This window comes from Balaenoptera acutorostrata, chromosome 15 (assembly GCF_949987535.1).
Source record: "Balaenoptera acutorostrata chromosome 15, mBalAcu1.1, whole genome shotgun sequence".
NCBI lineage: Eukaryota > Metazoa > Chordata > Mammalia > Artiodactyla > Balaenopteridae > Balaenoptera > Balaenoptera acutorostrata.
The window spans coordinates 89255829-89267482 of record NC_080078.1 but is presented as its reverse complement, the minus strand read 5'-3'; the positions used below and the strand labels follow the sequence as shown (position 1 = coordinate 89267482).

Below are 11654 nucleotides of genomic sequence, written 5' to 3'. Positions count from 1 at the left end.
CACCGAGTGGGTGCCCACGTGGGGCCGCTGCTCACAGCTCCTGCTGGGCAGGAGGGCCGAAGCGGCAGCTCCAGTCGGCTTCTCCCCCCAGCTGGGGACCCTCAGCCCCCAGGGAGTTCCCTTCCCTGCCACTTCTCCCCCTGGAGGATTCTTGGAGGGACCTTGGGGCTCAGAGCCCTTGGGAACCCTGAGAAGGCCACGGCTCCTGCCCCACATGAGCATTGGAGGGTCACGCACCCCTCCCCCACCCACCATGCATTTCCATCAGGCCTCAGATCCCGGGCTGAGATCCCCATCGGGGTCTTATGCTCAGGCAGACCCCAGCGCTTTCTCCTAACGAGGGCATCGTGCATTTCTTCACATGCCTCCAAAGACGTCCTCCCCTTGGCCTGGCTGCTGCCATGTATGCCCGGCTGGACAGGAGGAATTATCCCCCTTGACCACTAGGAAAACCAAGGCAGAGATGCGCTCAAGCAGAGTGGTAGTGGCCCCCCAGGGTGCTGTGTTGAGAAGGATTCAGAGCAAATATCTGAGCATCAAGGTAAGGCGTGGGGTTGATTAGCAATGTCTGCCAGGACCAGGGAGGAGGAGGAGTAAGAAGTGCGGGGGTTGATTAGCAATGTCTGCCAGGACCAGGGAGGAGGAGGAGTAAGAAGTGCTGCTTTCTGCTGCGGCTGGTTCCTGCAGGTGGCCCCGCAACAGGATCGCGGGAGCCGGTGTGCCTGTGGTCACCGTCCGGGCCGAATGCTCACCTGGCCTAGGACAGGAAGGTGCGCACGCAACTGTGGATGGGGGCCCTGCAGATGGGGCACAGCTGCAGGCTGGGCGCACACTCGGCACAGGCCAGGTGGCCGCAGGGCACGAAGACGACGGCCACGGTGCGGTCCAAGCACACCCTGCACGTCCGCTCCTCCCGCAGGCGCTGCAGCTGCTCCTCCGCATCCGCTTCCCGGGCTCCGGGGGCCTCGAGAGCCACCTGCACCCTCTCGGCCCGGGCTCCGTCTGGGTCTCCACAGCGCAGACCTGTGACATCGCCCCACACCCTGACCTCCACCCTCTGTACTGGCCGATGGGAAGGCGGGCCAGACGGGGGTGCCCGCCCCCCATCTCGGGATGCAGGAGCGCCGGCCCCGCCCCCACCCCAGGTGGGCCCTCTCCCTCACCTGCCTCCCTGGTGCCTTCCACCTGGACCTCTCTGCTGGGCGTGGGCAGCTCGGGCCCTGGGGGGACAGGAGCTGTGGGCGGGTAGAACAGGGGTGAGGCCCAGGTCCCCAGGGGACACGAGGTCTGGCCCAGAGACAGCAGGCCACAGGTGAGCCCTAGTGCCAGCCTGCTCCCCCACCCACGGTGCGCCAGGATCCCAGAGCCCGCTCTCCACCAGGGCGCTCGGCCCATCCAGCCCCTCACGCCGTGGCCCTGGATGCTGTGGGCCGGGCCCCTGGGGGCGGCGAGGGAAGGCTGTGCCCGGAGGCAATGAGCAGGGAGAGGTGGGCGGTGTCCAGACAGGTGGAGGTACCTCCGGCCCCTGCTGCCCGGCCCCCGTCCTCTTCCTGGAGCAGGTCGGCCACCAGCTGCGACGTGGACACGCCGGTCGGCACCACCTGGCGGTACTTACGCTGCAGCAGCCCTTGCACCTGGCCCCGCCCGAAGCCCATCCGGAGCACGGCCTGCACTGCCGGGCACTGGGTCCACGCGGGCCGCTCCTGGCCGCCCCCGGCATCTGCAAGGCAGGGCGAGGGGGGCTGGACCGAGGGCAGGCAGGGGCCCGGGCCTCGGGGTCCCGGCAGAGAGGCAGCGGCCCGCCACTGTGGCATGTCACCAGGGCCACCTCAACACAAGGGCCCCTGTGGCCATCACAGCCACTCCATCCATGTCCGAGTCGGGGCTGTGTTCCCAGGGCCTGTGTCAGAGGTGCCGCCACACCGGGAAGATGGAAACCTGATCACCAAAGCAGCCACGGACAGACCCCGACCACGTGCCAGGCGCTGCTCCCGGGGCGTCACGCAGACCCCTGTTTAATCCCAGTCGAGGCTGGCACCAGCCCCATTGCACGGCTCAGGGCACTGAGGCTCAGAGAGCACAGCCGGGACCTGAACCCCGGAGCCCCTCAGACCCCGCGCCCGCCCACCCCCCGCCCGGCACCGATGGAGAGCAGAGCTCCGCGCCGCCGGCCCCTCTGGGCTGGGGATGGCGGCCGCTCGGCTCTCGGGCGTGGTTGGCTGCCGCCCCGGCAGAGGCTGCCCGGTGCACGGCAGCCTCTCCCCGCCCAGGCCCCTGTGCCAGCCTCGGGGTTGGCTGTGCGCGCAGCGGCCAGCTCAGGGGTAGCAGGGGATGGCTTTGGCCTCCCTGGAGCCCCGGACACACACGCAGTGCCTGTGTGAAGCCCCCCGTGAAGCAAGCCCAGGCAGCACCCTTCACTCTCCCTAATGTCCTGTACGGGGGATACCCAATGGCCCGGCCACAGTGCAGGAGGGAGGTGCCCCAGCGAGCCAAGCTCAGGCTGCGTGTCCCGGCTCACCTGAGGGCGTGGCGGGACCTGCGTCTTCTGGTTCCTCTGAACGGTCCTGGAAGGAGCCAGAGAATACCTGTGCCCCGAGTAGGCAGAGGAGCAGGGGTCGGGGGGACCCTCACCACCCACCCCCCAGAGCCCTAGGGCAGGCAGGGCTCACCCAGGAGCCCGGCACGTGGCAGCAAGACTCCTGGATCCTGCAGACAAAGTCCCTTCCTTTTGTCCGGAGCAGGAACTCACACCTGAGGAAAGCGAGTTCAGAAGCCCCGTGGGCGGTGGGCTGGGGCTGTCAGAGGACCCCCCGCACTGGCCAGGTCCGGCCCCGTGGACCCCTTGGGCCGGGGCCGTGCCTTCTGTCCCCGCTTCCCCCACCGCCCCTGCGGGGTCAGCTGGGGCTCCGGGGTGGCGGGCGCTTGCTGGGAAGCTGTTTTGGAGACAGACTCTTGAACATCAAGGGAGAAATAGCAGAAGCGCCGTCCCCAGAGAGTCCCCCCCACCGCGGTCCCTGAGACTCGACACCCCCGGGACTGGGGAAGGGAGGCGGCCCACGGAGCCCGTACCTGGGGAACCACCTGGCATGCTCAGTCCAGGGGTCGTCGCCTTGCTCCCAGCTCTGCAGACCCCCGTAGCAGAAGAAGCACCTCACCTTGTCCTGCTGGCCTGGGGTGGAGCCAAGACACTGGTCCTGACCACGCCTGGCCCCTTGCACGGCCTGGTGTGTCCCCCAAGGCCAGGGTTGGGCGCTCCCAGGTGGCCTTTCCTTCTGGGGCAGGGGCTCTCTGGGGTTGCTTGTGAGCCTCGGAGGCTCCCACTGGCCTCTGCCACCCCTTTGCCCAGCGTTCTCAGAATTCACGTGTACCCCATTTTCTCGACAGTGGAATAAGGGTAACGGTGTCTGGGTACTTGCCAGGATCGAGGCGCAGGTTGGGGAAAGGGATGCAGGGGGCGTCCACAGTATGTATGGAAATGTGGGGGCAGAGCCCTGGTGCCTCCCACCCCGCACCTCTGCCCCAGGTGCCCCCTCCTCAGGATGGATTCCCAGTGACAGAAAGAAGGGGAACTGTCTGCTGCCAGGCTTGGTTTTAGGGGCTCACGACTCCACTGGGGGATGCGGACCCTCATCTCTCTACCCCCGAGGCCCTCACCCCTGCCTCACCCACTACGATCAACAGATTTGGTGCAGAGAGCACAGATGAGGGGCTGCTACAGGCACATTCCACTACCAGCCCTCCAAAAGCCTGTCCCTGGACTCCCGGGGGCCCTGCAGATGCCCCCATGCCCCCACCTCCTCCTCCTGGCTCCCCCGTCCCATCACCGTCCCCCCAGCCCAGGCCCCTGGGACTCACCGGTGTGGAAGAAGCCAGCGGCGGCCAGCAGCTCCGGCGGCACCACGGCGCTCAGTGGCCAGTCGCAGAAGGAGGCCAGCCGCAGCTCCTCAGAGCCCATCCCCGGGAAGGCGGGCCTTGTGGATGGGGCGTCCCCGGCCCCATCTTCCTCCTCCTCCTCTGCCAGGGGGCGCAGCTGGCCCAGGATCTGCCCGTCCATGTGGTCCCGGCCTCCCCAGGACAGGGCCCTGTCGGGGCACTGGCCCCGAAGGTGGCCGCACAGAGAGTGGGGTCGGCGGTGCCCCCAAGTGGGGTGGCCGCCCGCTGCACAGCGGCTGGGCTCCAGGCCACAGCACCAGCACTTGGTCCCGTCCTCGGGCCCCATAGAGAAGACAGCGGCCGTGACAAGCTCTGTGGCAGGGATGGGCCCCTGGGCAGCCGGTTCTGGAATGTGCCCAGCCAGCCTCCCCAGGGATCCTGACCCCTGGGCCCTGCCTGGGGACAACAGTGGCCGGGCAGGCATGGTCCTGCCCCCCAGATGCCCCGGGTGGGGGGGCAGCCAGGGGACTGGGGGTGGGGGCCGCTGGGGCCCACCACTTTCTGGAAGGGGCCAGCGCGGCAGCCTGTGTCACATGCTCGCTGCAGCGGGAGTGTCACAGGGCTCCAGGGCCACTGTGAGGGCTGCGGCTCTCACTCTGCTCTACAGGGGACGGCGGGGTCCCTTGGCACGAGGCGAGGGGCCGGAGCATGGAGACCCACCCAAGGTAGCAGAGGGCTGGTACTGGCTCTGGGACCTTGGTGGGGGGAGGGGAGGGGGAGGGGGGAGGGGGGAGGGGTGGGTCATGCTCTCTGTCAGCTCCGAGCTCCTGGGCAGCGTGCCAGGGGTCCTCTGAAAGCAGAAGGTTCCAGGTGATCTAAACTACACAGTCAGTGCTGCCCGGCGGGGGGAGGGCAGCTCGCTTTACAGGGATGACACGGGTCAGCCGAGGATGCAGGGGTGCGTAGTGAAGGGCTGGGCCTATGCCCTGGACTGGTTTCCCTGGATGTTCTCGCGCTCTGAACCCTGGAGCTGAAAGGGGCTTGAGTCGTCCCCGTGTCCAGCTGGGCGGGAGCAGGAGGCCCTCAGCAGGCCCTGGAGCAGCTCCTGCCCCCCGGCCTTGAAGATTCTGTCCCCTCCCTCGGCCTCAGCGTCCCAGCGGCCCAGAAGGTGGAGCTACATGTGGTGAGGTCGATCTTCCCACTTGAACTGGACCCCCTGAGGCGCTGTAACCCAGACACCAGGGACGTGTGGGGCACGTCCACAATTCCAGCTCCCTGTACCTGCCGTGTCAGGCTAGTCCTGCGGCTTCATCAGGTGCCTAGAGCTGGCCCCCCTCCCCAGGTCCGGACCCCCTGCCACCCCCTCCTTGCTAGGTGTGCAGCCCAACCAGCCCAGGGTGCCCTGGCTCCTGGTCTGGGGGGCCCCAGCCCGAGCCCCTGGCCATGTGGGTGCCCCCTTCCCTGGACAAGCTGCCCTCAAGCCTGGTCACAGCCACAGGTCTGCCAATCAGCCCGAGCCCAGGGGCCCCAGCGCCCCCAAACCCAACAGTTAGGGAAGGGGGTGGAGGGCTGTAACCCCAGTGGGCAGAGCGGGGTCCCTAAGACAGAAGGGCTCTGGGGGGGAAGGGACGAAGAGGAAGACCGGACGGGGTGGCCTGCCCCCAGAGCCCCTCCCCGGAGTGCAAACCTCCTTGCTGCTCCTTAGAGCAGAGCCAAGGGGAACAGGCTCAGTAGGGACCCTGCCAAGAGTGGGGGGGAGGGGCTCACCGGCCCCAGGGCCAGGCAGGCCCAGTGAGGGTCACAAAGGGGGGTGGGCAGAGGAGGGCCCCACCCGGGCCTGGAGCCCCCATGTCCCCCCGGCGGCCCTCCCCCCACCCCCCCGTGGAGCTGCACGAGCCCGGCACAGAGCGAGGAGCCTGGAGCCCAGGCCCGTGCCCCACTCCTGGGAGTGGGGTGCAGCCTCGCCCCCAGGGAGACCCCTGTGACATCCTGGCTGCACTGGCCCTCTGCCCCACACGGCCAGGGTCCCGTGGAGTCCCTGGAGTCCTCTCCCGGCAGAGGCCTGGAGCCACCTGGTTCCCTGCAGGAAAGCCTGGTAAAGGGTGTGGCCGGTCGTCTGTGCCCCTCCCAGGCTCCTGAGCCCCAGCTGCCTGTCCTGGCCTGCGGGGGCCACTGGGCGAGGGGCGCTCGGGCAACTGGAAGGCCGGGTCTCCCAGGAGAGGGTCCTGGGGGCAGGTGGAGACGGATGGGCCCCAGCTGGGACCTCCCAGTGAGCCGCCTTGGGATCCCCGGCCCTTGCCCTCTCTTCTCCGGTTCCCCACCCCGTGCGGAAAAACCGTGACCTCTGCCACTCCAACAAACGGCAGGTGTGCCCGTCCCGGGGCCCCTTCAGTAGGTTTCTCCGGGGATGGCTCTCTGCCCCGCCCTACCCGCACCCTTTGGTGGCCAGGGAGGAGGACAAGGGTCCCTGGGTACTGGGTCTCCAGCTGCTCCGATCTCAGGAGGGAAACCGCAGCCCCCAGGTTTGCTCTGAATCCTCTGGGCCTGGGGGCTGGCTGGCTCAGAGGACCCTCTCAGGTGGCCCTGGCAGCAGGGGCGGTGTCCCCTGGGGGCACATCTGAGGTCTGTCCCCTCGGATCCTGGAGCTCGGGGGTGGGGAGGGGAGAAGCAAGCTCCCTCACTTCTGGAAATTCCAAACACGCATCCTCCAGGCACCACCCCACCCCGTGGTGGAGTCTCCCCGTGAAGGAGGGCGGGTGCCTGAGCTGAGGGAGCCCCGCCCCCGCCCCCCCCTCACCTGGAAGCAGGTATTTCTGCGAGCACATCCAAGCGTGTGGCTGCGCAGAGGAGGGGCTGGAGGATCACCCACAGAGCCGTGGGCATCTCGGAGGAGGACCAGCCTCGGCCTCTGTGCTTGTCTGTGGCCATGGCTGAAATTCTTGACACAAGGAATTATTTGTGTCTTACTTATACAGTTAAATAAAAAGAAATCAGGAGCTAAAAATAACTATCATATGCTTATTCCAGAAACTTCAAGAATACTGAAAACATAAAGAAAGTAAAAGTCACCATCTGAACCAGCTCTGGCAGCACCAGGGCCAGTTTTCCAGAACCGACCTTGCCCGACAGCTGCTTGGGCATGGAGCTCACTGGAGCCTCACAGATTTCTTTGCAACTCTCTGCAAATCTATAATTATTTCAAAAGAAGAAACTGAAAAAAGCCATCAGCCTTCCCTCCACTGAGAAGCACTGCTCTTACTATTTTACTGTTTCCTTCCAAACGTGCTCTGTGTATTTGCTATTTGCCCATTTTCCTCACTTAATGTTATGCGCCAGTTTTTTTTTTTTTAATGGGCACATACCAGGTTTTTGTTGCTGTTGTTGTTTGTATGTCAGTTTTTAATCGTGAACGAGTATCTGTCGATGCCTCCGATGGCTCACCTTGACCACCTTCGCTGTGAGTCTTTACAGTGAAATCTCCCCAGGTGAGACGATGCCAGATGGGAGATGGCAGGTAGAGGCCTCCAGGTCACCCCAATCCGTTTAAAGACAGGAGCCCAAAGACGACCCAGGACCCCATACAATTTGCTCCTGGATTCGGACCAGATCCCCACTCTCCCGCAAAGATTCAGAACCAGCTGGGGTTGGACAGGAATATCCTCAAATTGAGGGCTCCCTCCCCTACCACACCATGATGGGGCCTGGCCTGTGAAGGCAGGACAAGAGTGGTGGGGGGCCCGACCAGCATGATCACAGGTCCCGCCTCCCCCAGAGCCACACCCCCCGGAAAAAATTCTTACACAGAAGCTGTGTGTGCAGCCATTCAAAGGAGCTCTGGCTTTCCTTCAGGATGGTGGGGCCAGGGCCACCTGGGCAGGTGGCTAGACCCGCTGGACTTATTCCCCTGGAATGAGACTTCTGAGGCCCAGACCTGAGTCCGCACACAGCGGGGGAGGGGTGCTCGCCAAGCTCTGGTCCGGTCCAGGCCTCAGGTCTCCCTGCGGGCTCTTGAGTTTCCAGGAGGCTCAGTGCTCAGACGCTGGACCTGCTGCCCAGGCCTGGGGGCACCACAGACTCCTCTGGGACAGGGGAGTAGGGCCCCCCTCCATCCCACACCCCCACCTCTCTTCTGGCTGAGAAAAGAGCTCCACGAGGGCCCCACCCAGGGGCGTGGGGCAGCCAGGAACCTGGCTGGCACAGGGACACCCCGACCTGTGTCCGCAGAGCAAGGACTCCAGGTGACCACAGGACGCCAGGTGAGCACAGCAGAGCAGGCGCGGGCTGAGGGCCTGGGGAGGGCGGGGCAGAGCACCTGGGGCTGGGATCCACCCCCCAACCCTACCCTCAGCGCCAGCTCCCTGCCCTGTCCACAGAGACATCCCCCCAGAGCCTCTGCAGACAGACCCTGCCTGGTGGCCCGAGCTCCACCTGGGACCCCACTTGCTGACGATGACGAGGACCCGTCCTTCCAGCCACCAGCGGAAGTCAGGCAAGTACAAGCTGGGTGCGACCGGTGCTGCCTTTGGGCTGGGTCAGCACAGACAGACCCAGGCGGTCACGCGGGTTGGGGGAGCCATGTCTGCTGCGGTTCTGGGGGTGGGGTCCTTAGAGCCTAGAACGGTGCCTGGGCCAGAGTATCATAAAGATCTGTGGAAAGGAGAGCGAGAGGGGCGGAGGGAGAGGGAAAGGATGGCTTTTTAAATTCACCCTTAGAGAAGGATGTTCTATACTACGCCACCTCCACCCCTGAGGCTGGAGTGGGGCCCCCAGAGCCGACCCTGAAACCAAGACTGGAGTGGAAGAGCTTTATTTGGGGGTCACTGCAGGAAGCAGCCAGAGGGGGTGGGCAAGGCGCCGATGTTGGGTGTGCTCCTGAGGGTCCTCGCTGTGGGCACCCCTGCTGGGGGCCTTGGAGCCTGCGGACCCCCAGCAGCTGGGCCAGGCTCTGGCTCCGGGCTTGTGACCGGACCCGAGGGCAGAGCCGCAAGAGGCCAGAAGGGGGCGCGCGGGGAAAGCGAGCACCAGAGCAGCCGGCCCCCTCCTGGGCGTCTCCCCGCTGGCTGAGGCTGGACCCGCCCGCGTGCAGTTGTCTGGACCACAGCTTCGGGGCTGCCTGGACCACAGCCTGGACCACAGCTTCGGGGCTGCCTTTGCACCCCAGTCTGCATCACCTGGCCTTGTTAGATCAGATGACTTCCTGTGCATGCATGGCCCCAGGCCCGGCAGGATGATTGGCTGGTCCCTGAAGAGGATTCAGCACAGCTAGCCTGACTCCTTCCTGCCCCTTCCCCAAGCCCAGGTGCCCCTCGACGCTGAGCTGGGAGGCGCGGGGGCAGACGGGAATTACGGCCCGGGGAAGGGAAAGGCGGGAAGGCTGAGCAGTGGCCTTCTGGTCTCAGACCCGCAAGGTCCACAATGTCCACTGAGTGGCCACCGACAGCTCCTGCACTCACAGCTCAGCGGCCCGGGAAGCATCGCACCCCTGGGGACCCAGCTGCTGTCCTGGGCTGCGGCTCACAGGCTCTGAGTGGGCAGGTGAGGCGCCCACCCCAGCCAGAGTTTAGCGGGACGTGTCACCGGACAGAGGGGGATTGGCATGCAAAGAGACAGCGGGCGAGCCGTGCGGAGAGCCTGTCCTGTCCCAGGACAGTCGCTGCCGGCCCGGGGCTCCCCTCCTCCCACAGGAGGGCTGTGCTGTCCAGCGCCATTCTCCTTACCTGCCCCCAGGACCCCTCCCGGTGCCGGTCCCCGCTCCAGGGCTGGCCCTGCTCACCCTCATTCCCGCCCCACCCACCTGCCCTCCCCAGGCACCCGGCCCAGCCATCGAGGCCCCTCCCTTTCCAGGCCGCGTGCAGCCCTGATACATCTTGCACGGTCTTGTCACACTGGCCCCTCTGCTCCTTCTCCTAGTGCCGCCCCCCCCGTTTTGTGGCCACACTGGCTGCTGTGGTCCCCGATCTTTGTGGACCTCTAGCGGAGAGTCCTTGTGGTGTCCTGGGGCCTCACGGCATTCGGTCCGCACTGAGGTGAGCTGGTGCTTGGGGGTTAAAGCTCTGTGGTCACCATCTCGACATTCTTAATACTTCGTCTTTGAATGTACGTTTTGTAAAGTGCCGTCCAATGGGACAAAGGGGCACGTGGCAGGGACTTGGGGCCTCCCAATATCCCTTCCCCTAGGACAGATTCTTGGCTGCCCACTCCCCTGTCCCCCAGCCAGTGACCATCACTGACCCTTGCCCCAGCAGGGGTCTAGGGGTGAACACAGAGGAACACTGATTGACAGGGATGGGCCCCAGGTGTCTACGACAGTCTGTGTTCCTCTGTGGGAGCCCCCTGACATTAAACAGCAAATAATAAATAATAACCGCCACCACAGGTCAGAGAAAGATGCGGAGGGAAGGGAGGCAAGGCCTCTTCCTGCTTCTGGAACAAGGCCCCAGGTTTTCACCCTGCACTGCGGCGGCCCCGCTGGGCCGGGAGCTCACCTGCATCCTCTCACTGCCAAGGTCGAAGCTGCAGAGCAACTCAATCCCTGCTGTTGTATCAACCACCCAGCAGGGTGCGTCCCGCTCCCACAGCTGTGAGACATCCGGGCCCCAAACCACCTGGCACTGTCTCTGGGGACAGATGGTGGTTTGCTGCTGAGGCCGAAGGTGCCCTTGACCAAGTGGAACTCAGACACCACAAGTGCAGCTCCCGGAAAAGCAGGGTGGGAGCTGATGGGCATGACCGGCATGGGCCAGGGGGTGCTGCAGGGCCCCCAGGGAAGCGGCAGGGCCCAGGGGTGCCTCCAGCCGGCCCCAGACTAGCTGTGCAGCCTGGGCAAGCTTTACCTTCCGGGAGGCTTACCAGCTCCAGGAACCCAGAGCTGCTTCTATCTCACCAGTTTGCTCTCTACCTGTTAGATGGTTCACCTGCCCTACACCGAGCTGTCTTCCCAGCACCCAGCAGTGGACACAGGCAAGGCCCGGGCTGCGGGAGCTCCTCTTCCAGTGGGTGGGCAGTCAGCTCTGCGCCCTGGCTCCCAGGCCTAGCTGGCGAGGGTCTGCCTGTCCTGAGCCTCAGTTCTGGGATGGGCCCCAGAGGCCTTCCCCAGGTCAGGCTGGCATCCCTCCGGGCTCCGTCTGAGCTCTGATGCAAGGTGCCCTGTTTACCCCCATCTCTCTCCCCTCTGGGTCGTGGGCAGCACGAGGTGCATCCTCTGCCCCTGAGCCTTCCCCTCAATGAACGATCAAGCAATCAGCACTTTGCAGGCTGTGAAGCATCCCCCCACCTCAGGGGCTCTGTGGGGCAGGGACCGCCTGTACCCCCAGAAGCCCACACATGCAGGGCACATAGTCGTGCTCGGTTAACACTTACGGAATCAGGGACCCAATGAGACACTTAAGAGAGGCAGTTTCAAAACTGTAAAGTGCTGTAAATTATAGGAGGCACGTCAAGGTTACTCCTGAGCTGGGGCGCAGGAAGAGCCCGAGAACGTGAGCAGGTTTGTGGGGTATGAAGCAGCTCCAGAGAAAGTGCAGAGAGGGTGGTTTCTGGAAGGAGGCCATTGATTAGGGATGAGCCCCGAGAGTTTAGGTGAGAAAGGGACCGGGGAGTGGCTGACGCCAGCACGAGCACCTCTATCACCCCTCGGGTGGCCAGGTGTCTTTGTGTGCAGGCCCCTGGAGGCCAGCTGTTGGGTGAGCCCTGTCCAACCCCCAGGGGGCAGTTTGCTCCAGCCAGGTGGTCACCTGAACTCAGGGCCAGCACCCTTTAAGCCCCACCCCCAGCTCGGCAGA

General features: G+C 65.0%; 1 protein-coding gene across 1 annotated transcript; it reads right to left on the bottom strand.

Annotated features, from left to right (window-relative positions):
* Positions 1-757: 757 nt before the first annotated feature.
* Positions 758-6801, bottom strand: BIRC7 (baculoviral IAP repeat containing 7). The gene is made up of 8 exons (XM_007185422.2): positions 6671-6801; positions 4594-4628; positions 3856-4329; positions 3070-3169; positions 2670-2751; positions 2519-2564; positions 1152-1235; positions 758-1002 (listed from the first exon to the last, which is right to left on the bottom strand). Exons 1-8 carry the CDS (start codon positions 6799-6801, stop codon positions 758-760), a joined length of 1197 nt encoding a protein of 398 aa, XP_007185484.2.
* Positions 6802-11654: the final 4853 nt, after the last annotated feature.

What these genes read in the sequence shown, in the direction of transcription:
- BIRC7 (XM_007185422.2), bottom strand. Translation starts at nt 6,801, where the DNA reads ATGGCCACAGACAAGCACAGAGGCCGAGGCTGGTCCTCCTCCGAGATG. An exon ending in CGCTGGCTTCTTCCACACCG is followed by an intron (nt 3,170 to 3,855) that starts GTGAGTCCCAGG and finishes GCTCCACCCCAG; the next exon opens with GCCAGCAGGACAAGGTGAGG. An exon ending in AGGTCCCGCCACGCCCTCAG is followed by an intron (nt 1,236 to 2,518) that starts GTGAGCCGGGAC and finishes ACCCGCCCACAG; the next exon opens with CTCCTGTCCCCCCAGGGCCC.